The 25,747-nt window shown below is 41.6% G+C and overlaps 3 protein-coding genes across 6 annotated transcripts in view; 2 read left to right on the forward strand and 1 right to left on the reverse strand.

Annotated features, from left to right (window-relative positions):
- Positions 1-6,423, forward strand: part of LOC105392424 (mediator of RNA polymerase II transcription subunit 12) — a 46,105-nt gene extending 39,682 nt beyond the window's left edge. For 2 of the 4 annotated variants that reach the window (XM_048625723.1, XM_048625726.1), the window contains 14 exons: positions 40-193; positions 937-1,181; positions 1,563-1,770; positions 1,861-1,941; positions 2,236-2,375; positions 2,616-2,718; positions 2,875-2,973; positions 3,420-3,552; positions 3,866-3,975; positions 4,114-4,208; positions 4,312-4,576; positions 4,735-5,028; positions 5,140-5,217; positions 5,411-6,423. In XM_048625723.1, coding sequence (XP_048481680.1) covers positions 40-193; positions 937-1,181; positions 1,563-1,770; positions 1,861-1,941; positions 2,236-2,375; positions 2,616-2,718; positions 2,875-2,973; positions 3,420-3,552; positions 3,866-3,975; positions 4,114-4,208; positions 4,312-4,576; positions 4,735-5,028; positions 5,140-5,217; positions 5,411-5,614 — 2,209 coding nt within the window. In that variant the 3' untranslated portion in view covers positions 5,615-6,423. Of the gene's footprint in view, positions 1-39; positions 194-494; positions 558-936; positions 1,182-1,562; positions 1,771-1,860; positions 1,942-2,235; positions 2,376-2,615; positions 2,719-2,874; positions 2,974-3,419; positions 3,553-3,865; positions 3,976-4,113; positions 4,209-4,311; positions 4,577-4,734; positions 5,029-5,139; positions 5,218-5,410 lie in introns of all 4 variants that reach the window. The other 2 variants (XM_048625724.1, XM_048625725.1) reach the window with 2 other exon arrangements.
- A 596-nt stretch (positions 6,424-7,019) lies between these two features.
- Positions 7,020-21,145, forward strand: LOC105380271 (mitochondrial DNA helicase). Its single transcript, XM_038107821.2, has 10 exons — positions 7,020-7,343; positions 8,036-8,262; positions 8,475-8,739; positions 8,986-9,133; positions 9,664-9,820; positions 16,280-16,429; positions 18,762-18,950; positions 19,335-19,526; positions 20,398-20,484; positions 20,663-21,145. The coding sequence occupies exons 1-10, from the start codon at positions 7,085-7,087 to the stop codon at positions 20,972-20,974; spliced, it is 1,986 nt and encodes a 661-aa protein (XP_037963749.2). The 5' UTR covers positions 7,020-7,084; the 3' UTR covers positions 20,975-21,145.
- LOC105380214 lies at positions 21,103-24,107 on the reverse strand. Its single transcript, XM_011549730.3, has one exon. The coding sequence runs from the start codon at positions 23,944-23,946 to the stop codon at positions 21,826-21,828; it is 2,121 nt and encodes a 706-aa protein (XP_011548032.2). The 5' UTR covers positions 23,947-24,107; the 3' UTR covers positions 21,103-21,825.
- Positions 24,108-25,747: the final 1,640 nt, after the last annotated feature.

A 25,747-nucleotide genomic window follows, 5' to 3' on the forward strand; every position in this document is an offset into this window, starting at 1 on the left:
ATGATTTAACAGAAGTATATTTATATGTTTTCACTTCAGTTCGTCAAGCGGCGGCAGCGGCGGCAAGCGCGGCGTGGCGGGCGGCGCGTGCGGCGGCGGCTGCGGCTGCGGCGTGGGCGCCGGCGTGCGGGTCGCACACGAACCCCTGCTGTCTCTAGTGCTCACGTGCTTGAGGCATCAGGACGATCAGAAGGTCAGTATGTAGCTATTGTTCCTCTGTAAGTTCGTCATGCGAATGCACCCGGACCGGTGGGCAAAGATTATAACCGAGTGGGTGCCGAGCGACGGACGCAGGCGCCCAGGTAGACCTAGGCGGAGATGGCGAGACGACCTGGACAGATTTTTGCCGGATTCGCGTCAGGTGGTCGACAACAGAGACGTGTGGAGTAAATGGGGAGGCCTTTACCCAGCAGTAGGACACTGAAATGGCTACTTTAAAAAAAAGTTCGTCAAGCGGCGGCGGCTGCGGCTGCGGCGTGGGCGCCGGCGTGCGGGTCGCGCACGAGCCCCTGCTGTCGCTGGTGCTCACGTGCTTGAGGCATCAGGACGATCAGAAGGTTAGTATATACAGAGGCCAGATTACCAGATTTTCGAACCTCTATTAACTTTGCGCATCGTCAACCGTCACTGTCAAAATGTAAGGCTAAAGTGACTGCAGTGGCGCTGTTATTTTTGCATAATTATGTTTGTGAAGTCTCGTACAATGCTGGCGAATTGCCACGTTAGCCTGTGATAGGCCCTCAGTATTGCTCGGTCTGCCATAGCAGTTGATTGGGTGCCTATACCCACAGTAAATAAATGTATGTGGGCAACATTACTTTTAAGGTACGCTCAGCTTAATAATTAGCTATAGGAATACACTTTTGTACCTTGCCCAAGTTTAAGATAGTATGTGTGTATAGCTATTTATGATCAGCACTATACGATATTTTCCAGGAGAGCCTCCTAAGCTCAATCCACGCGCAACTCCAGCACTACTTAACCCACGCTCGCGACCACGACCGCTCCAACTGCAACGACACTCTGCAGGACGAGGCGGCACCCGAGGCGCTGCAGCTGCGCTTCTCATTGGCTGGCGGCATGTTCGACGCGATCCGACGCTCCTACCAGCTCACTTCTGATTGGGCGGTGCTGCTGACGCAGCTGGTCGCGCATCAGCTGATTGATTCATACAACAATAGGTAACTTTGAGTGGGGCGGTGGTGGTGTGGTAATTTGGAGGAGATAATATTTTCTTTCAGGGATTTTTGGTGTTATTGGATGTTGTGTTTTTTTGTTGGAGATTTAGTCCATTTCATGTATTTTTATTTCATTTAGTTATTTGTTATCCAGTGTCATGTTGTGACTAATGTGTAGTGAACTCCATCGTCGTTTAAAAATCATAACCGACACAGCGAGCTTCAAGACCGCATCAAAATTACTTAACAGTCATATTCGCACGACTAAACAAAACCATTGGCCTCATACACTCATACTAAAAATATGAGCTGCGTTCAGAAACCAGTAGTAAAAGTTCGCTGAGTCGTAGGGTCATACAGAGTTATTATATCGTGTTAATTTAGTCTGTATCGCAGCAACCTGTTCACAACATTGCTCGATATGTTGGCAACCCTGATTCACTCGACGCTGGCGGAGGGCGGGGACGACAGCAACCGGAAACATTACCAGAATCTCATGAAGAAGCTGAAGAAGGAACTGGGAGACAGGCACGGACCCTCGGTGCAGTGCGTGCGACAGCTGTTGCCGCTGCCCAAGAATACCATTATTGAGGTTCGTTTTAGTTACTTCAGCTCTTTTGTTTTTTATGTTTACAAACATTGCACATAAGCATATGTAATATGTGTTATTTTAAATTTGCAGGTAATCGCGTGCGAGCCGATCGGATGCCTGGTGGACCAAAAAGGAAACAAGATTACTGGCTTCGATAATGACAAGAAGCAGGTATGTAGTTTAACGGTAGCTCACCGATGTAATAAAATAACGACCTGTATTTTAACCAAAAGGGGTGCATCTTATTATATCTCTTGCGTTTATAAACTAATGATAAAGATTATTCGAAGCGCGCCTTAGGCGAAATAGAGCTGACCAATAGCGGCTTTGTCGCATAAAGTGCATTCCATCCGCAGCTCCAAAGCGACTCAAAACAGCCTTCTGCGCGTTGTCTAAATACACAATAATTATCTGATACATGTGTCGTTTCATAGCATATTATTTATGATTCCTCGTCTCATCCAGGGTCTCCGTCTGACGGAGAAGCAGCGCGTGTCGGCGTGGGAGCTGGTGGAGGGCGGGCGCTCGCCCGCGCCGCTGTCCTGGGCCTGGTTCAGCGCCACCAAGATCGAGAGGAAGCCGCTCACTTACGAGAACGCACACAGGTTAGATAGATATATTTCCTTTATTTAAACAAAAAACAGGGCAAAGTTATAGTAGAACTTACTCTAACATTTAGGTAAAAAAGGCGGTCTTATTGCTAAGCGGCTTCTTCTAAGTTTTGTTCGGTGTCCTATCTATAGTTTTTGATCTCATTGCCAATCAGAGATTCTATATTTCATGGTCTGTGAGCGTATGGTATTCTATTACACAGTAAAGTAATTAATTGATTGAAATATTTTCAGATTACTGCGGTACCACACGCACAGTCTGGTGAAACCGCTTAGCTACTACCTGGAACCGTTGCCGCTGCCTCCTGAAGACCTTGAAACTAATGACAGTAAAGCGGTAAGTTTTCCAGTACTTATCTTACCATAAACTAATTATTTCTACCTAGTCACAGTTTAATCATAAAATTAATTCATAGATTACCTTCGCGTCTAAAAAAATGTTAGAACCATTTCAGAAGATTTTACATAAAATTTAACACATATCATCTTACAGGATATCCAAGGCTTCGACCAGAGTCCTAACGGCACAAGAACACGGAAAGGAGCTAAAAATGGCGCCCCAAAAGCGAAAAAAGCCAAACCCACCACACCTGTAAGTTGTTACCTTTTCTGACTGAAAATTTTCACATCTCTCAATTTCGCCCTACACAGCCCCAGTTTCACCATACTCTGTTAGATCATACCAAAGGATTAGTTGTTGACTTTTAACACATCTGTAAAGAATTTAATATGGAGATGACGCATAATTGATGACATTACAATGTAACAATCTAACAGACCATGTTGAAACTAGGCATTAACCTTGTATAATAAGCCGTACGAGTAACGACGATCTTTTCGCTCTTATATTTAACATACAAAAAAGTGCGTCGAGTCGAGTTTATCTCCCACTTTAGGTATCGATAAGAGAACTTTGTCCCCGTACATACAATAAATACAATAGGCGGTTTGTTAGTTTGACAAGGTACAAAAGTGTAACCGTAGCCATCTTCAAGTTGTTTGGACCGATTTGTAACTAACAATGCTATTGTCCGTCAGACGTCAAGCGGCGCGTGCACGCCGCAGGGCGGGCCGCCGGGGCTGGCGCCGGCGCAGCAGCCGCAGTTCATGCAGCAGCCGCAGCAGTGGTTCCCGCAGCCGCCGCAGCAGACCTACTACCAGAACGCGCCAGGTCGGTACAAGTTGTTGCTCATCCTACAAGACTGTAGGGTTATTGCCATTAAACATTCGTGAAAAGATAACGGAATCTAGCTAATGCCTAATTTATTTTCTTTTTTATGGAGAAGCTTCGTTCTTATATTGAGAAAAACCCTAAACCCTAAGTTAAATCCACTTATACGGATTTAAAAATTTAATCAATGTAATCAATTAACCCCCTATACATTTTCTGTATGAGTGTAGGTGGCATCATCTACTGTATTCCTTTACCAATAAATAAATAAATGAAATAATTTAAACATAAACTTATTTATTATGTTGTATAGGTGCAGGCGTCGGGCGCGGCGTAGGCCCTCCGCTCAACAACCAGTCGAAACAGGCGCTCAGCAACATGTTGAGACAGCGACTACCCTTCAACAACATGACGCAAATGCAGGTAAATAACAACTCACAGGCTTTGTGACGTGGTGTCCATGAATAATTTATCTTCAACATTATTATTGATTAATTTGGAAAACAGCCTGTATTATGTTACAAATACACATAAGCTATAACAGAGTCTTTCTTGTTACAGCAACCAACCGGTGGTTACCCCGGCGCCCCGCACCCCCGCGCACCCTTCCCCCGCCAGGGCATGCGGCCCATGCAGCCCGGACAGATGCAACCCAAGTATGAATATTTAATATTTGCAAGATATAAAATGGTATAGACACACAAATGCAAGTGTGGTATGTGTAATTATAAATTTGACATTAAAAAATGTTTCTTCCAGCCAAATGGGTCAGATGGGAAGTATGGGCGGCATGGGTCCAATGAGTCAAATGGGTGGAGTTCAGATGGGTCCAGGCCAAATGGGAGCCGGACAGATGGCACAAGGTCAAATGGGGCAGGGTCAGATGGGACAAGGGCAAATGGGGCAAGGCCAGATGGGCAACATGGGTGGACAGATGTTCGCGGGACAATACGGTGGAATGCAACAGGGGTACGGATACCAGCAGCAAATGATGCAGGGCGGACAGCAGCAGATGATGAACCAGGTAAGTGTTATAAAGAATTCTAGAGACACATGGACAACTTCATTAAAACTGAGCATATCAAGGACAGACTAGTTTTGGATTGTAATAAAACAAAACATTTTGTAACGTGATTCATTTCTACATATTTTACACTCATTAATCAAAAACATTTATTCCAGGGCATGGGGCAAGGTATAAACCAGATGTCCCAGCAAGTTTCGATGGGTCAGCAAGTGAATCAGATGGGCCAAAACGTAAACCAAATGAATCAAGGAGTGGGGCAATCGAACCAAATGGGACAGGGTATGGGACAGATGGGTCAGGGTATGGGTCAGATGGGCCAACCAATGGGGCAAATGGGACAAATGGGTCAAGGTGGCGGTATGGGCTCCATGGCCAACCAGGGAGGGTCTATGGGACCGCAAGGGGGTAACGCGATGGGTGGATTCCCTGGACAGCAATCATTCCAGCCGGTAACTATTATTATTACTTTTTCACTTATTAATTATTTTCACACGCTAAAGTGTCATAAGTGCAGTCTTAAATTCATTAGCATGTTCATATAAATATTATTTTACTTTTAGAATATGATGGGCGGAAGAACGAGTCAAGAAGCTTACTTAGCACAGCAGCGACAAAACGCCCGACCACAGTATATTCAAGTAAGCACTTACACGCACTTCATTATTTTTTATCAGCGATTCAATCAGCCTTACACATTACAAAACATAATTTTATTTGTATGTTGCTCATAAACAAATCTATTTCTAAACTAAACTTGAATCCAATAAGGATTACACAAAACACATTAATTTCTTCTACCGACCCTCATTATCATCCCTCTCTAACCCTCAGCAAGCACCGAACGTCACAATGGGCGGCATGGGCGGGCCGGCGCCGCCCTACCCGCGCGGCATGCCGGCCGGCGCCCCAGGCCCGCAGTACGGCCAGATGACGCAGCAGCAGCGCATCCGGCAGCAGATGCTGGCCATGCAGCAGCAGCAGCAGGGCCCGCTCGTGCAGCATCTGCAGCGGCAGCAGTACCAGCCGCAGTATTAAGGGCTTAGTGTAGGTTTTTAGTAAGCGTTCGAGCAGTGAGAATCAACGCAAATGTGTATGGCGTAGACGCAGTGCAGCTCGACTCCTGCGTCATACAAATTTGCGTTTACTGCCACTATTCGAACGGTGTAAAAACTCGCTCTCCATCTGCTAAAGTGGGGGGAAATCATGGTGGTATAGATGGCATTGTAAGAAATGACGTGTCGTTGAAATGTAATCGACTGTTCAAATCTTGTAGTCGAGAAGTGGGGACACGGTTCGCGTTTGTAATGACTAACGTGAATATTTCAAAAACCATTACTGTGTTCGGTTCAAGAAATTTGTAATTTATCTATAAATCAAATATCGTCTAACCAGCTCCTCACAGGTATATTTGTACTCGTAGATTATGTACCTACTTTTAATATCATTAGATCTCCATTGTGTTGGTTTATTTTCATATTGATTTAGTCTACATAATTATTTTCTATTATATTTTAAGTAAGACCTATCATCTTTGTATAAATTTTATTAGATGAACCAATCAAAGATAAAGGAATACTGTTTAGATACATATATTTTTACATAGGAGGCTTAATTAGCAGATATAATAATTGTATTTAATCATCATTAGGTTCATAGGCCGATATTCCGGGTATTTTGTATAATTTTTAGGCTAAGGTATTTTTGTATTTTTATTTATACGTGTAGTACAATGAAGCGAAGTGTATTTCGGTATCATAGGTTCATTTCTAAGTAAGTATTATTTAGAGGATGAAGTTCTGTAAATATTGTTACATATAAATAAAAGTAATAAATAATTAAGAAAATGCTTCGTTTTTATCAAGTATTCGATTTATTTTACTAATTAGTGCATTGTTGGTTTGGCGCCTGAGCGTAGGGAGGGTGCCAATAGCCCAACGACTAACTAAGGGGATCTCCCGAGGTAGGCACTGCTTTTCATTACAGATGCCAAAGGCAAATAACAATAAAAACATGAATGACAAAATAAAACTTCTAATATTATGCGTAGGTACCTATATCAACAACAACAACACAAAGACTTCCTTACCTTGCACGGGGAAAGACATCAATCAAAACCCTTAATTTCATTACAAATTAATTGATTGATGTCTTTCCCCGTGGAATGGGATATAAATAAGTACCAGAGGGTTTGTAGAGGGAAGTATAGGTGAGGTAGTTTCTCAAACGCGATTTTGGAATTACTATTACAAAAATATCTTTACTTACATTATCTTACAAAAAGTTGATTTCTTCCTTTACGAACAAATATGTTTGATGTATATCGACTTTTTTACTAGCTTCTCAGAATAATAACGGCCACGCTTTTTGGGGTTTGTGTTAATCGGAACGTTACGTTTTTGTTTGTTTTTAAACTGTCAAAACAAAAAGTTAGGTTATGTTTGTGTTTTGGTCGGCTCAAGTAATGCTTTGATTTGTTTTGATATACCTATTTTTTATTTTGCTAGCATGTTATCTTTACGAATTTTTAGATTTAAGTTTCATAGACCAAACATTAATCACTTTAAGAGTGAAACTCATTGTAGAAGATTACAAACTTTAGGACTAGACGATATTCCTAGTGTATCCGCTACAGAAATACGAAAATTACTGCGACAAAAAGGATTGGCTGTGCAGGATGGGTGTACCTCACTTGTAACAAAGTGTGTCATTTGTGCTGGAGAACAAAAGGCAGACCAAGGAAAGATCTTCATCAATAAAACTACTGGTGAGGTATTTTCCTACTATAACCTTAAAACACACACCAAAAAAAAATCTTAACACATAATTTCATCATAATATGCAAAATATGATAATTATCAGAATAGTAATAAACTACATAACATGTTTTAAGTATTTTTCAAGTCATACCTGAGGTTGATCTTTGTATTTTGGGTCACCCCCTTGCTTGACCATTCTATTCTATTCTCTGTGGGGGTGACGGCACTTGCTCCAGGCTCTCTCGAATGGAACCTTTGTGCATATCCCTAAGGTCTAAACTGCCTTCCTAAGCTTGGACCATTTGCCACCATGCTGGTCCACTGCGGGTTGGTGGGTTCACATATCTAGATGTGCTAAATCTAGATATGCAGGTTTCCTCACTATGTTTTCCTTCACTGTAAGAGTGTTGGTATACATTGTACTTAAATTCAAAGAACTCATTGATACAAGTCAGCACCGGGATTCAAACCCGCATCTCTGGCATGGGAAGTGGGCGCTTATGCGACTGAGCTACCACCACACTTGACCATGCTTCTCTTAAGTTTATTGCACTAGCAACTTCCTTACATATCAAATAGCCAACAATTTTTTTAATTCCTTATCTTTTTCAACACATTTCCTGCCTACATGGCAATTCTAAACTTCACTGATTGTTTTTATCATTTAACTGTAACTTTATTCATATTTCTATATTTTCAGGCTACTTCCTATGTCCAAAATGCAATGTACATGGAGAATGGAAAATTTTAGAGAGAATTGTTAAAAAAGCAAAGCTTGATGCTGCAACCAAAGACTATATAGAGAAGACTCGACAAAAAAGTGTAGATTTCCAAAAAGACTGGGATAAAATAGTATCTGAAACATCTTCTGTAGCTGATCTCAATGAAAATGAAGCTATAGAATTGTTTAGATTGTTTGAGTTTCCCGTAAGTATGAACAGCAACTATGTAGGTAATAAAATAATTATGTATAGTAATTGAAAAATATTTTTGCAGGGTAGTAAAGTTAAAAAGGATGGAATAAAAAACACATATAAACTTTTATGGCATTGAAAAACTGGAGGAAAAACTATTACTTAAATATAAAGCATAATTCAGCCTGAACATAAATTATTGTATAATATTTTAAATGTTTTCAGTTTCATCCAGATTCACATAAAGTATTATCAGCAGTTCGAGTCACCTCAGACCACACCATCCTGTACTTCCCACTGACCAACAGTGCAGACACAGTGATAGGCTACCGCAAGCTGCAGGCGGGAAATGAAGAAGAGTCACAGTGCCACGGACTAGACACCATCGGGCTGTTTCAGTGCAAGGCACCCAAAGTGCCAAGATTAGACCAGGCAGTATTAGTGCCTACTATACAAGATGTTTTGAACTTAGCTGCTCATAAAGTTCCAGGTAATTATCAGAATTAATTTCAAATAACACATTCGAATTTAAAACTAGTACCTACTGATAAAAAAGTACTCTTTAAAGCACCAATAAATGATTATTTATCTATACCCCACATGGTCATGGCAGTATATTCGCCAAAATTATTGCCTACTGTTTCGGTATTTGGCAAATACAGCAAATAACAAATATGAATTAATAGTCAAGTCAAGTGTAGTCCCAGCATAAGAATATTTACTTTCTTCTCTGCAGGCTCGCTGATATGGCTGAGCGCGTGCAGCCTGCCGCCGGCGCTGCTGCCGGTGCTGGAGGGGCACCCGCGCCTGTGCTTGTGGGGCCCGTGGGACAACATGCGCGCCGTCGCGGAGAAACTCGGCGAGGACCGCTGCCGGTTTATTAGGTAACATATATACATAATTATGCTCAGGTCTGTTAGGCTGTGAATTGATCATGCACACCGCGGTTGGCGGATTATCATTGTATGCAAAAATGACAGTTTATATTTTAAAAAGCTTACCCGCTTACCCGCACACACTCTGAAGTGAAGTCTGTGAACCGCCTAACTACTGTACTGTTACTATTTGGTAACATGTATTACAGTTTTCTGATACTGGGACAAATGTACAGCATAAGGCGGTTGAATGCAACATGAAGACTTTCCATTATTGAGGCCTTTATGATGACCGTGAATGAATGGATTAAACGAAACAGGGCGATAGCCAGGTAAATACGTACTGATTCCTAAATATCTGTACAGCGTGAATAAAACGATTTTTTTTCTGACGGTATACAGCCGCATTCATACTTTCAATGACACCATCATCTATATTTAAACTAACTTCCTTAGCAACTTGCATCTCTATCGGGAGAAGCGAGGGCGTTACCAAGAAATGTAATATCTGCATAATAATTTCTTTTACAATTTCACAGGCCCACCGACGGTTTGGTGACGGCGTCGGAGGCGGCGGGCGCGGATCTCTCCCTCAAGACTTTGGTCTCCGAGGCCAAGCCGGCGGCGCACCGCTCCATCACCACCTTCGCCTCGCTGCGGGATGACGTGTATGCTGAACTCACAAATATCGATAAGGTTAGTGTTGGGATTTTGTAATACGAGTGTGAAATATGTATTTGTGGTTTTGAGTTCGTTCTTTTTATGAGAGCCTTTGCGACAGAAACACTAATTTAACATATTGACGTGACGATCGTATTGGTGACGTCACGATCGTATACGAGTGACGCTTGCTACTGTTTACTTCCGTGAAAAAATTAAAAGAACCAAGTATTAAGTAACAAAAAGTTTATTAAAAGTTTTCTGTGGTTACATATATGTGCATCAACTGTTATCTCGAGTTTCTGTGCTGTATATCACCTGTATTTAGTGTTACAAAAAGTGCCTAGGGGATACATTGTGTACACAAATTTTGGGTACCTCAGTTGCTTGCAGTGTGTTTACCCCATAATCGAAATTTAAACAATTCAAAAAATCACTAGCAGCGCCATCTAGGGATCCCGATTCGTAACCGACGCTAGTGACATCTATTAGAATCATAGTGAATTTGCTATCTCGGTGGTAAACTAATTTCCTACCATTATGACCAAGTGCGGTGGTTGCAAGAAATATATTGCTCGGGCGGATATCGCTAAGTGTGCGAAATGCGCTAAATGCGGTACCGTGTACCACCCGTTCTGCCTTAAGGGAGGCGAGGAAGGTACCCCTAACTGGGTCTGCCCGGGATGTGTACCCGGGAACCCGCCACCCGCGCCCAACATCGATGTTCCCGTTGCTGAAGGGATAGACTCCCTTGAGCTGCCTGAACCGGTCGTGTCCGACGGCCGCCACAACTCCACTGCGAATGACACGACGGAAGAGTTCAAAGTGGAGCTCGGGCTGGAGATCCGCCTGTTCCGCGAGGAGCTGAGCGCCGTGCGGGAGGAGATCCGCCTGTTCCGGGCCGAGGTCAAGGACCTCAAAAGCTCATTCTCCGCAACAGAGGAACGGCTCAGCACCCTGGACTCGAGGGTGGACGTGCTGGAGAAGCGGGTGATGGAAGGAACGGGCTCCCGACTAGAGTCCGTCATCGCTGAGCTAAGGTTAGAGCTCAACGAAAAGGACCAGGAGCTTCTGGGCAACGACGTGGAGGTCAGTAACCTCCCGGAGGAGAACGGGGAGAATGCCACCCATATGATCATGGCGGTGGCGACCAAGCTGGGTGTCACGCTCCGAGAGAGCGACATAGTCAGCGCGGAGCGTGTGGGAGCAAGGCGCCGGGCGCCGGGCGAGGGGGGGGACGCGGGCGCGGGGGCGGCGGGCCGGCCGCGGCCGCTGGTGGTGCGCTTCACGCGGCGCGCCGTCAAGGACGAGCTCACGGCCGCGGCCCGCGTGCGCCGCGGGGCCACCTCGGCCGACCTCAGCCAGTCCTCAGCGCCGCGCCCCTTCTACGTCAACGAGAGGCTCACCAAGTACAACCGCCAACTATACTACCAAACGCGGGAGGTCGGGCGACGTCTGTCCTGGAGGTTTCTCTGGACCAAGAAGGGACGCATATACGCCCGCCAGGGACAGGACACACCTCGACACTGGATACGGTCAGCTGATGACATTAGCCGGGTATTCGGAGTCGCTTCTTAAATTGCCGGTTGATCTTAATGGTTTAAAAAACCACACCCATACAACCTTATTATACTGGGTGATGATATTTTTATGCCTATTTATGTCTTTGTTCTGTGTTACATGTACTACGTGCATATATAGCTTTGTTGATGTCTATCATTTATCTTGTACTTGTTATTATTCTCTAGTTATTGCTTTAACTGTGTTGCTACCCGGAGATCAAACTGTGCCCCAGCTCACTAATAACTTAGTGGCATTTAATCATTGCAGTATAATATTTACAATACTTATAATCTATACCTATCACTTTCTATTTCCCCCATTACCATGCCCAAGCTCGAATGCAAACTTTCGCCATTTCAAAACTGTCCCCACGCATACATCATACATACATACATATCCTATATACAAATTATATAACACCTTATACCCTATATACATCATAATATTTATACAAATTACCTACACCTTCATAAGTACAAAATGACTGGTAAAAACAAGTCATTATTAGTTGGACTCTTTAACGCGGGATCATTGGGCACAGGGCATGATGAACTCATAGCCACTGTACTACGCTATGATGTCGACATAATGGCTATCAACGAAACCTGGCTCAGGGAGGGGGAGATAGACCGCGCGCCCGTCATACCCGGCTACAGATTGCGCCACACGCCGAGACCCCCAGGTAAGCGCACGCGAGGTGGAGGCGTAGGTATGTATGTGAAAACGGGTCTAAAGGTAAGATTTCGCACACATCCCGCCGCGGCCGGCGTCGAGCAAATGTGGTTAAGCTGTACCGTTAACACAATAAAACTGCTTATCGGAACAGCCTATAGACCGCCGTGGCAAGACTGTAGTATTTTCTTTGATGCATTAACGGACAGTATAACATCATTCACTAATTACGACCAGATGATTGTGCTTGGTGACTTCAACATTAATCTTTTACCTAATAGTACTGACTACAAAAGGCGTCATTTTGATGATTTTGTACAAACGGTTGACTTAAAACAGTACGTAACCGAGCCTACGCACTTCACTAGCAGTAGCGAAACTTTAATAGATGTCGTTTGCTCAGACTTGGATATTAAATGTATAAATGTCGACTACATACCTACCCTAGGACATCATGCATTCATAACAGTAGGACTGAATGTTAAAAAACCTAAACCGTTGCCCCGATGGATTACATACCGGCCATTAAAAAATATTATTTTGGAACAATTTAACCTTGACCTTAACTTAATTAATTGGGAACATATTAAAAGTTTTGATGATGTCAATCAAATGGTAGCCACATTTACTGATTACATGATAAAATTATTTGATCTACATGCTCCCGAGCGCACTGTCCGTGTGAAGGGCGTCGACTACCCGTGGATCACTGATAACGTGAAGTACATGATGAGTTTGAGAGACGCAGCCCATAAACGGTTCCGTATCACTAACTCCGCTTCAGACAACAATTATTATAAGGACCTGAAACATTTAGTAAATGCAGCTTTACACAATGAAAAGCGAGCATATTTTCAGTCCAACATTAATAACAATATTAAAAACTCGGCGAAATTATGGCAGAATCTTAAGAACACTGTACTCCGTAAACATAAAACTGACTACCTACCTGATAGCTTTAATGACCCCGATATGATTAACAAACACTTCCTTGACATTCCCGGTAACAATAAGATAAATTTATCAGATATAATTTATTATGAATCTAACAGACATGGCACATACACATTTAATATTTCACCTATCGACGAGGTAATGGTTGGCAAAATTATAAACAAACTTAAATCGAATGCACTCGGGTGCGATGGCATATCATTGGCTATGATTATGCTGACGCTACCGCGAACCTTAGATATTATCACTTTTATAATTAATTACTCTATTAAAACTTCTACATTTCCGGACCCGTGGAAAATTGCTCTGGTTAGTCCTATACCTAAAATACCTACTCCGAGTCAATACAAGGACCTACGTCCGATAAGTTTGCTGTCATGTATGTCAAAGATTCTGGAAAAAGCTGTGTATAACCAAATGTCGCACTACCTGGAGGTTAATGGTATTCTGCCTGATGTACAGTCCGGCTTTCGTCGAGGCCGCAGCACCTCTACTGCCCTGATTGACGTGGTAGATAATATACTGGCTTCAGCGGATAAGGGTATGTCTACCATTCTCACTTTGTTGGATTTTTCCCGCGCATTTGACACTATTAATGTTCCGCTACTGATCGCAAAGTTGACATTTTATGGTTTTGATGCTAGTACGGTCAAATGGTTTTACAGCTATCTAGATCAACGCTCACAAATAGTTAAGCTGAGAAAATGTGATGGCAATACAGTTGCTTCTGCTGAGTATCCAGTATCTAGAGGAGTCCCGCAAGGATCCACCCTAGGACCATTGTTATTTATCCTTTACGCTAGCGATATCACCAATGAGATTGTAAATTGCAAATACCATGTCTATGCTGATGACTTACAATTATATCTATCAGGATCCCCATCTGACGTTAACAATACTTGTGATCTTATAAACCAGGACTTAGATCGTATTGCGACCTGGTCTAATAAGCATATTTTAAAGCTAAACCCCGATAAGTCGAAGTTTATTATTACTGGCACAAGGAAACAAGTTCAAATTACTAATACAAATAACCCTACCATAAAACTAGCAGGAGTAGATATTGAGCAGGTAACCGAAGCTCGTAACCTAGGCCTAACATTCGACAATTATTTACGGTTTGAAAAACACGCAATTGAAATGGTCAAAAACTGCTTCTTCAGACTCAAGACTCTTTATAAAATTAGACGGTACATTAATGTTGACCTGCGAATACAGTTATGTGAGTCGCTTGTTCTGTCTAAACTAAATTATGCGGACACTGTATATGGCCCATGTCTTTTACGGAAAACGGAAAAGCTACTGCAAAGGGTACAAAACGCCTGTATTAGATTCTGTATGGATATCCCTCCCCGCTCCCATGTTACCCCTTATCTCAACTCTTGCGGGCTACTGAAGGTAGCCGCCAGACAGCGGCTGCACCTTGCCGCGCTCCTGTTTGGCGTTATAAAGTTCAAATCACCCCAGTACCTTTACAATAAACTTGAATGGTCTCGTAACCATCATACAATAAATACTAGGGCGTCCACTTATCTTATGGTCACTCCGAAGCACAAAACCGCACTGTTTCGCAACTCGTTCCGTTATGCAGCCAGCTTCATATGGAACACCTTGAGACCACCCCTCCGTGACCTGAAATCAATATCGACTTTTAAATTTCATTACAAAATGATCCTACTTGATGATCAAAGAAAAGGGCTTTAAGAAGTTATACCTACTTCGAATGTATTCACGCGCAGTATTGGCTCCGTGTCCCGTGGTTGGCTGCATGGTGCGGACTGCACGCAGTAGTACATTATAATCCATCACCTCAACATCTTAAACTCTGGTGCGTGCAGCCATGCTGCTTAATTTGTCCCTGAAACAAAATATAATGTATAGTTATAGTTTATTCACTTAATTATTATAAATTTGATAACCTGTAATAACGGTATTACATATCTATTGTCCCACCCATAGTCGTCCACACGTAGGTACCTAGTAAATATACTTTATAATATCTATGTATGTTTTTTATCGCAGTAGAAATATAATAATAAGAAAAAACACTTACCTTTTTTTATCGTAATGCTGACTTTGTAACAATACGAACATTATGCATCACTTTTGCTGCTGATTGTGGTTGTTATTGTGATCACTGCACGCATTGTACGAACTAGGTGTTCGTGGGGTGCTTCATTTCGTATCCGGGCGTGGGTGCGCGGGCGCCGCCTCGTCCCGTTATCTATGAATGGCTTGCGGGATGACGCGGGTACACTGAACGGATCGCGCCCGGTTACTGAAATTTATTTTAGGCTGCAGGTTGTGGGTGCGTTCGCCGTTTCATTATGGCTACCCACTACTTTTTCGCATCGCACTATTACATATTTATTTTGCTCTGTATTTAGTATTTATTTATTTTGCTCTGTATTTAGTATTTATGTTACTGATACCTTTTGTAATATTTATGTATTATTAATGGCATTAGTATATATATTATTTTTTAACAAGTACTATTTATTTTTTACAGAATTTACACACACATACCTATATATTTTTAATGTAAGCTGCATTATTTATTTACTCACCATACACACTCATAACAGTAATCACACAACACACACGTCCCATATACCTATACTTATATATAATTTTTTTTTTGTTTGTACATAGTAAAGTAGGTACTCGTGTACGTGACTGAGGTCACTTAAAAGGGCCAGCTGAAAATCAGCGCTGTGGCCTTACTGTCCACAGCTCATGCTGAGCTGGTGCCGTTTCGACACTCCGGACAGCAACCCGTTGTGTTATTGTTTTATATTTTGCCTGTATTTTTGTTTTTGCCTCATGTAAATTTTTTTTTTTTTTTTTTTGGCCTTGTTATCTTGTATATGTATTTCTTTTCTTTAAGTCTGTATTTTTCTTTTTGTTGTTGTTGCTGTCTATGTGTCGAATAAATGTTTCTTTATCTTTATCTTTATCTTTATATTAATGATCAACGAAAAATAAAGCGTACTACCACATTTTATATTAAGACACATGGTCACTGAAAAAATTCCCACCTGTATTCATTATAAATGTCATTTTTTCATAAGATGGATCTCAGAACAGAGGAATTTTGTCTTACTTTTTTTACAATCATGCCTTAATGAAAGTAGTACAAATTGAACTGTCTAAAAAAAGCCTATCTACATAAACTATACATACTCACATTACGCATGCGACGTTAACGTGCTCTACATACTTTCTAGACCAAACACGTTACTAGTCCCTCCAACCGTCACACTCCAAAATCCACACCATCACAAACCACACTCCTCCCCCCAACAGGTGCGCGGTGTAAAATGGCGTCGCTTCCCGGCGCTCAGCAAGTTGCTCGGGGGACACCGGCGCGGGGAGCTCACCGTGCTGACCGGGCCCACCGGCTGCGGCAAGACCACGCTGTGCGCCGAGATGTCGCTCGACCTGGCTGAACAGGGGGTCAGTAATCAGTATACCTATATTTTAACAGGGTGTCCACTCAAAATGCTTCAAAAAATTCCCTGACTTTTCCCTGACTTTCCCTGACCATTTCAGAATTTTTCACTGACCAGAGATCAAATTAAACAAAAGCTTGATTTGAAAGTTTTCCTTTCATATGCTTCACACTTATTAAAAAAACTTAACTGACTGCGTAAAATATTTATACAGGGGGCTGTAAAAAGTGTATATTTGAAAGTGACTCAGGCAGGTTATGTTGAACAACAAAAAATTCGCGAAAATAAAATGCTTTTCCATACAAACTTTGTTGGCCAGATGACGTTTTACTATTGAGGAACAAAATAAATAATCACGAATTTCAAAAACTCGTTGAACTAAAGTTGTTTCGAATGTCCCCTGAGTCAGCCTTAAAAATTTTCATTAGGTGCCGCGTGGAGGCAGCGCTTCTGCATGTGCTCCCGCTGCCGGTGCAAAGTATGAGAAATGATCGATGAAATGAGCGCCGATACAGCGCGTCCGAACCAACACGTTATATGAGGACTTATTTTTCCTCATGAACTTCTAATGCCTTATACAGACTCATGCCGAGAAGACCCGAGAACACCCGAGAAGCGATAGTGTGATGAGTTTCTAGTCTTCTCGTTTTCGCATTCGGGTTTTTTCCGACTGGTGTCGGTCTTTAAGCCCGAGACAAAGGGATTTCACGGGCGAGAAAAAGAATGACATCACACCCTCAATCGCTCTCAGTGCGTCGTGTGACATGGCAATAGATGCATTTAGGGTCAATTCAGACGTACCACAACCACGCCGTGTGGTCGGGCATATTTTGTATTGACAATGAATAATCCAATTCACACGTGCCACATTTTGCCGTTGTTATCGACCACCTGTGTAATACGACCACATCGCAACCACATCGCAACCACAACGCAACCACATCGCAACCACAACGCAAGCACATCGCAACCACAACGCAACCACATTGCAACGGCAACGCCGCCGCGCGGCGGCGGCACCGCGGCAACCTGTTCTCCGTATCATAGAATAACAAGTACCTACAATAGAATGACAATGTCATAGTACAGAATCGTAGCCATAAAAAGTCTGCTAGTCTCGTTATTCTATGCTCCGTATTAACTGCACACGACCACGTGGTTACCACATCGCAATGACAGCGACAACGCAACCACATCGACATTTTGTCGCTGCCACAACGCAACTGCAAAAATATTCACACGTAACCACAGCTTGACCACATTATGTCGCTGCGACGTGGTGTGGTTGTGGTACGTGTGAATTGACGCTTAATCTCGTTCTCGATTTTGACTCGTTCTATTAAGAATAATTTGCATCATCAACCGTCAACTGGGCCTCTTTTTTCTTTTAACTTTTTTATCACACGGTTGAAGTGTGCACAATGTGCACGGTTAAATGCACACAACAATGAAGCAGCTGCACTACCAAAGTCGACGTCCACGCCGGACGGCGACGAGAACAAGTGAGACCACAACGTGAGTGTGGATGTTTCACCGAGTTCGCGAGAAGTCTCTGATAACCTTCTCGTCGAGTCCTCTCAGAGTGAGTCTGTATTAGGCATAAAAGTCTTAAAACAAAAAATGGTTACGAATGGCAAGCTGATTTACACTCTTTAGAAAGAGGAATTGAAAATTGAGAAATTGAATTGAGGCGACATCATCTTAATATTTAAAAAAAATATGAACTGAGTCTGGAATCGCTTACGAGATTTTATTTTATAACATATAATATGTATTTTACGTTAAAAATAGAAGAAGAAACATAATAACAAGTAAAGGAAAGAACTACAATTTTGCAAAGAAAAATGCTTTACGAGTACTAGTCATTTTTCCCTGACTTTCCAGGTGGCCCATGGATTTCACTGACTTTCCCTGACCACCTTGAGCTTCCCTGACTTTTCCCTGACTATCCCTGACTTTCCAGAAAGTGGACACCCTGTTTAATAATAATTATAATAATTTTTCATGTATGGCATGAAAATAGACCAGCTTTAAATCATGTGAGATAGAAGCATTAGGTATGTAAGCGCGCTAAATATCTGTTATAAGCATGGGTGTTTTTGTGGTAATTATCAGAGTAAGTTAGACGAAATCAACGAGTATCATGTAGGTATTCAAAGTACAGTTTCCTAACTTCTTTATGAATTTTAAAATATAAAATCTGTTTAAAACATCAGAAAGACTCGATCTAACAGGAGAAGAAATAGCGAAAGAAAAGCAATGAATCTCAACCACCAATGACCGACCGCCTCAACCACTTCACCAATGTATTAATCAACAATGTTACCTAACCTTAGGTGACAACCCTATGGGGCAGCTTCGAGATCCGCAACGCGCGCCTGGCCCGCACCATGCTGCAGCAGTTCGCGGGGGTGCCGCTCGAGCGCCATCTGGCGGACTTTCCCGCTCACGCCGACCGGTTTGAGAAACTTCCGCTGTACTATCTGGCTTTTCATGGACAACAGCCGATTAAAGTTGTTATGGAGGTTGGTTACATCTTTATTTTATAATCTCAAATTAAATACAAAGATCATAGGCGAAAATAGGTCAACACTGCCACATTTCATTTATTTATTATCCTATTCAAGGTGGCTATTGAAAGAGGAGACATAACCGTGACAGCTTGAACCTACAGAAATCTTAGAAGTCCTCCACTTCATATTTATAAATGTACAGCTATTTACCTACCGAGTAAAGAGCGAAACAGTACCTATCCTTGGCCGATCCTCGACTAATAAACAGTTTGTAATTTACTGAGTGCTCGGCCGAGGACACTGTCTTGGTAGATGTAATCAGGGTATTAGGAACACTCGCGAGAGGGAGGGAGACCTTATTGCGATTATTTTTAAAGATGTAATTTAATTCCCTAGGCAGTAGAGCACGCGCGCTACATGCACGACATCGCGCACGTGGTCGTGGACAACGTGCAGTTCATGGTGGGCGTGGCGGGCGCGGGCGAGGGCGACGACCGCTTCCGCCGCCAGGACGCCGTGGTGGCCGCCTTCCGCGCCTTCGCCACCGCGCGCCACACGCACGTCACGCTCGTCATGCATCCCAGGAAGGTAATAATAATAACTAGGTATTCAATATGACCTTCTGGATGTGTCTCCAGTTTGCCGAAAACTATAATCACTATTCCCGCGAACTAAGCTTTTTTCTAGTTAGCCCCTAACTGAGCTGTATGTGTAATGGAAGCTAAATAAACCGTTACGCCGCTAACTAGGTCGGCGGCAAACTGTTTCCCAACTCGAAACGCAGCCTGAAGCCTCGTATTCACTAGGCGACAAATTGTCGCAGAACCTGGTTAGGCACATGTCGTCTACGTGTCGCCGCGACGTCGCGCTCTGTTCTGCGACGTCGCACGCGACTATACAGCGACATCTACGTGTCGCAGAACAGGTTCCGTGTTTTGGCTCGCGAGACAGAACTTCCTGCGACATCAGTCTAGCGCACAGAGTATATTTTTTTTACTAGGTCTAGCGACCGCTGTTGCAGAGTGTGGACGCGTGCGCGACTTCTGTATCACGACATGTTACCAAAATGTTCTGAGAACACGCACCGTAGATGTTCTGTAACAGTCTCAGAATTTGTGCCCTAGTGAATTCGAGGCTTAAAGATGCGTTTAAAAGGCTCTGTTGTATTTTTTTATTTAGGTTTAGATTACTTATATCATTAGGTGTTCATATTTTACTCATACACACAAGGAACACCTGACCACAATTACGATAAGGGGTTAACCTCAGAAAGTGAGCTGAGCTACGAGTAGATACATAGGTATACAAATGGTATGCTTCAATGGAAATAAAAACATTAAAATCTACAGAACTAAGTACCTATGCACAAATACCTAGAAGTCAATGGCAAACCAGCCGTACCATAAGTGGTATATAGGTAAAGTATTTCAGTTATACTACAGTCGCTTGTGTATTTCAGGAGCGAGACTCTGATGACTTGTCCACCAGCTCCATCTTCGGAAGCGCCAAGGCCTCGCAAGAAGCTGATAACGTTCTCATTATACAAGTAAGTTTTTATTGAGATAATACGCGTATGAATATGCTATCTAGTATACTCATTTTAACTCGCGCGTATCTAATCTCTGCCCTATTTACAAAACATAAATACCTATTATGGTTTGATAACAGTTATGTTTGCAAATACGAGCTAATGCTACATGGGCTAATTGACACTTTATTTTTAGGACAAGCGCCTGACAGCTGTTAGAGGTAAGAAGTATTTGCAAGTTGCGAAAAATAGATACAGCGGTGACCTCGGCATAGTGCCCCTCGAGTTCGACAAGGATGCCCTCAGCTACCAGGCCAAGAAGAAGAAAGGGAAGGATGAACCCGACAGAGTACTAAACCAGAGTCTAGAAGAGTTCTCTATACAAGACCAGAACTACGTATCTGACTTTGACCAGCGCCGTCGGGATGGAAAGACCAAAAAGCCAAAAAATAATGCTGTTGTAGACAGTTACTTAAATGACATATTAAATTTAAATAGGACTAGATAACATTATGTTAAGGTTTAAATGCATTCGGTATAATGGTAAATAGGTAGTATAGAGATAAGTACAACTACTGTACAATGTAAGTACATAATTCTTAATTAACTAACAGCTATTTAAATGAAAAACAAAAATTTCCAATGAGCTAATTTATTCAATTATACATAATTTAATTTATGATTCTTGTTTAATTGCCCATATCTAAATTTTTGTTTAATAATTTATTTATATGCAATAAAGAAGTGCTTTTGCCCCGATATGTTATGTAGGTATTCAATAAACGACGCAGCAGTCGTGGAGTTGTGGTCCAAAGGTCACCTCTCAATTACTGATAATAGGCCAACAATGCACATTTTAACTTTAAAACTATATTAGTACATAGAATATAATATAATTTTATTGCACACAACAATGCAATTGATAGGTACTACGTTTTATCTACAATAGTAAGTTGTACTTATACAAAAATAAAATCATTTTCAGCACTTCTAGTCTAGAAATATCACATTCCATAATATTCACTCCATGAATACACTGTAGTATCATTCATTAAAATAAAAACCCAAATCCTAGAAACCGTCATTATAAATTAGTCTAAGGTTGGTATATCTACTAGTGCTACTATTTAAATTACATGTATTAACAAATTACACTTATTTTCAAGTATGAATCAATAATATTATAGGTATTTTACACACAGGTGTGCCGTAAACTATACGTACACGATATTTAGGTAGATTTATGAAACATCTTGATCAAATAACATTTAAAACGATAATAAAACCCCAATCATTATTAGGAAATGCAACTTTGATTGTAAGGATAAATATCTATGTATATTTTTCTACAAATGTAATCTACTTATTAAAATGAGACTGTACAGCATCCAGCAGAGATGCGTCCTGTGTGCGGTTCTGTTTCCGCCTGCACTTGGGACACGGTATATTAGCATTCAGACATCGAGCATGAAACACACTGGAACATTCTTCACATCTGTATGTAGAACTCGTCTCAAACGGATACAATATCTTTGGATCACGGCATACTTCACAAATAAATCCCTTTTGACTGCAAAGCCAACAGTCAAGGACATGTGATCTGGCAAAAGCAACCACTTTTTCTAGCTGCAGAGCCAAAGAGCTGTTTGGTATTTGAGCTAAGTCTGAGATTGTATACAAATGCACATGATCATACAGGTATTCTCTCGGCCAAACCCTTTTCTGCAGCTCCTCAATGACATGTTCTCTGCAAGTAAATACATATGCTCTTAAAAAGTTCAGCTGAACTCTCAGTTCCTGCAGTTGTGCCATATCTGAAACACCGCTGTATATTTTTGGATTTAGCTTCTTCATGTCTATCCATGGATGGTGTTGGAATTCTAATAAGAACAGTGCAGATTTCTTGGATACAGGATATCTTTTAAAGTCCCAGTTGTGAATAACCCTTGCTGGAATAATGAAGACATTAGCATCCATGCAGTTTGCACAGTAATATTCTCCAGTGAATGCACACACCTTTGCCTTGGAGATGGTGCTACCTAACAGGTCTTGGCACCCTTTACATTGGTAATTCTGACTGTCGAGGCCATGCTCTCTTGATAATGTACCTAACTGTATTATCATTTTCTGCAATTCAGGGGCTGTGAATGATCCTGTATTTGAGCTGGGAACTATTTCAAAACCCAATCCTTGAAGCATAGGGTCTTCTGGAGTAGTGGGGTCATCCTTCACATTGCCAAACTCAGTTGGTTCATCAGCTGTGAGTTTTAGTTCTTTATGTATGTCTTTCATGATATCACGAAGATTTGGTGTGTTGCCATTGTTTTCACCATATGTGTTTGAGTGATCAATCAATGAGGACAAACTCTTTAACTCCGGTGTCTTAATAAGACTGCTGCCGTGTGAGGAGCTAGAATGTGTTGATGTGTTCAATTCATCATTTTCAATGGACCAGCCTTTGCCACTTAAAGAGTTTCCAGTTATCACAGCATCAGCACCAACAAAGCCCTCAAAGTCAGCTGATGATGGAGACAGAGATGTAATTTCTTTATCACTTTCTTCAGGAAACTTTTCAATCTCAATAGGTGTTGATTGTCCAACTTGGACTGAAGAAGAAGGTAAGTCATTTGGTTTTTCATTGGCTTCAAATTCTCTGTAATCAGACTGTATGTTGCTGTTGTCTTTTGAAAGAATTAAGTTTAATGCTTCATCTTCATTGATGGAGAGTATGTGTCCAACACAGAGGCCTGTGATACTGGCATTATGTGTAGGTGTAGACGGTAGCTTTGGCTTGACTTGTTCATCATTGAGAGTGCTGGCTATATCAACACCAGCACTGATCGGAGCAACTCTCATAGTGGGGATCCACACCCCAGCCAGCATCAGCACTTGTTCAGGCCATTGGTTCAACAGACTTGAGTTTATGGGCATGTTGAACTGAACACAGGTTTCAAGGCCTTCAATAAGTTTTTGGGCAACTTCCAATATTTCAGAGTCACAAACAAAAGCGGATCGGTTGTAGAAGGGCTTTATGGCTGATACATTCTTCAATAGAGTTGACATGTATGAAGACAGCAAGCACTCGTTCAAAGCAACTCGGAGCCAGGCTCTGCATTGGCCAATTTCAGTATTTATTTGTGGCAATGATGATATCTGATCGATGTTTTGTCGGTGAGATAAGACGAGCACGAGGGGCCAAAAATTCGGTTGAGGGCGATGGTCGGGGTCACCAGACAGAGCATTCTTTGCTTTCCTCAGGAAGGTGTCCTTCAAGCCATGTAAGAACATCGCCTCCAGAGCGACGCAGAGAGTGTTGGTCGAATCGGTAGAACCAAGAACACTGTAGAAGTTTTCCTCAAACTGATTAGTGTATTGAATATCTTTTACGCATTCTGATAAATTGTTAATCAATGATTCCTTTAAAATTGTATCTCGGCTCCGTCCAGTGAGTCCAGATGCAACACTTTTGAAAAACGACATTATTGATTTATCTTAATTTTATGAATGGTGAATTGCTTTTACTCCAATGATAAATATTATTTTACATTGGTAAACAAACACAACGCAATCGTGATTCCATTGAAAACACAACAAAAAACTTGAAAGAAATGTTTTTCTTTTCTAGCAAATCAATGTATTCTGTGACTCAAAATATTTGTGCTCTGTGGGCATTGAAATTATTAAGGTGCCGACACACTAGCGGACGCAGCTGTCAGCCGCGACTTAAAGGTACAGTGAAACTATAAAGTCCTGAAATTAAATGAGGGCGCAGCTATCTTTCATGTAGCCACCCTATATAGCGAAACAAAACTGACTTTGATACTTGAAATTTTGCCTGTGACTACCTACCCTATTTCTGTATTTAAAAACAACTTACCATCCACAAAAAAGCTCATTATTCAAGCTAGAAGGTGTTAATATGAAGGCTAATAGTGAAACCAATAAATATTTATTTAGATAACGTTATTACAACTGTATAAAATATCCGGATTTGTTGACGCACACAGTAAAATCATCAATTTATCTTTTTAGACGGCCTGTTCTGTTTCTTCCAGGAGTTAGAAATATTCCATTATAGAGCCCTCTTTTGCAATATGCCAGACGGTACTGTCCGATACTACTATAAAATAAAATATAAAATGCTTATTTGAAACTACCCTTAAGTTAAGAAAAACAGAGTTACAGGATGAGAATTTAGTAAGTGAACAAAAAATATAACTTCAAGTATCAAAATGTTATGGTTTGACTCAACTTAAACCAGCTTAAACCTACAACCAGCGGTATGTAAACAATGTTCGAATTGGGCTCTAAACCTAGGTTTATCAATAAATGAAGCGTTGGTACTGATACAAAATGAATTATTACAATTTGTACAATGTTACATACCCGTCATAGACGCTGTACGAGCGTAAACATCCTCCAAATTCGACAAAATGTGTCCAGCTTCATGTGCCGCTAAACATTGTATACAAACTCGATAAGTAACTTCCCTAGCTTGACTACGAATATTTTTATTCTTCTTCCGAATTGCAAACAAGCGTAAATAGTTGTTTTTATCTAGATTATCCTAATAATTAATAAGAAAATTGAAAAAACAGCCAACCGCCAACTGCCATAAACAATTGTTATGACTTTTATGTTTCTTTTCTAATGGTGCCAGGCTCCTGAAAATTTTAGTTCCTCAAACATTAATTTCATGAATTAATAGTTTCACTGTATCTAGGTAAGGAATGTACACTACGCTGTTCAAACTATCGGACGTAACCTTGGACTGACCTTCAGCTTTCAGATGTCCGAGAGCGGTCTGGCAGGAACTGTCCCAAAAGACTGTGCACACTTATCAGTCGCGGCTGACAGCCGCGTCCGCTAGTGTGTCGGCGACTTTATTCTGATGAAGTGCGACTAAAGTTGGGGACACATTATCAGCCGCGACTTAAAGGTATCTAGGTAATGAATGTACACTACGCTGTTCAAACTATCGGACGTAACGTTGGACTGACCTTCAGCTTTCAGACGTCCGAGAGCGATCTGGCACCAACTGTCTCAAAAACCGTGCACACTTATCAGTCGCGGTCCGTACGCCGCGTCCGATAATGTATCCTTACCTTAAGAACGGGAGAGACGTTTATTATTCTGAGACCTAAGCTTTCTTCATCCAGTGATCTGTTGGATGTAGGATGTAGACAGAACTTCAAAGATTAATGATATTTGTACTACTTCTATACACACCAGACGCCGCAGAGAGGACCCGAAACCGATTTGAAAGTCTCAAATGGGTACC

The sequence above is a fragment of the Plutella xylostella genome, chromosome 15 (assembly GCF_932276165.1).
Source record: "Plutella xylostella chromosome 15, ilPluXylo3.1, whole genome shotgun sequence".
Taxonomy (NCBI): Eukaryota; Metazoa; Arthropoda; class Insecta; order Lepidoptera; family Plutellidae; genus Plutella; species Plutella xylostella.

Excerpts from the sequence above, each read along its gene's own strand:
- LOC105380271 (XM_038107821.2), top strand. The coding sequence starts at position 7,085 with ATGTTATCTTTACGAATTTTTAGATTTAAGTTTCATAGACCAAACATT. Across the intron at positions 8,263-8,474 it reads TTAGATTGTTTGAGTTTCCC|TTTCATCCAGATTCACATAA; the intron begins GTAAGTATGAAC and ends AAATGTTTTCAG. Across the intron at positions 9,821-16,279 it reads AACTCACAAATATCGATAAG|GTGCGCGGTGTAAAATGGCG; the intron begins GTTAGTGTTGGG and ends TCCCCCCAACAG.
- LOC105380214 (XM_011549730.3), bottom strand. The coding sequence starts at position 23,946 with ATGTCGTTTTTCAAAAGTGTTGCATCTGGACTCACTGGACGGAGCCGA.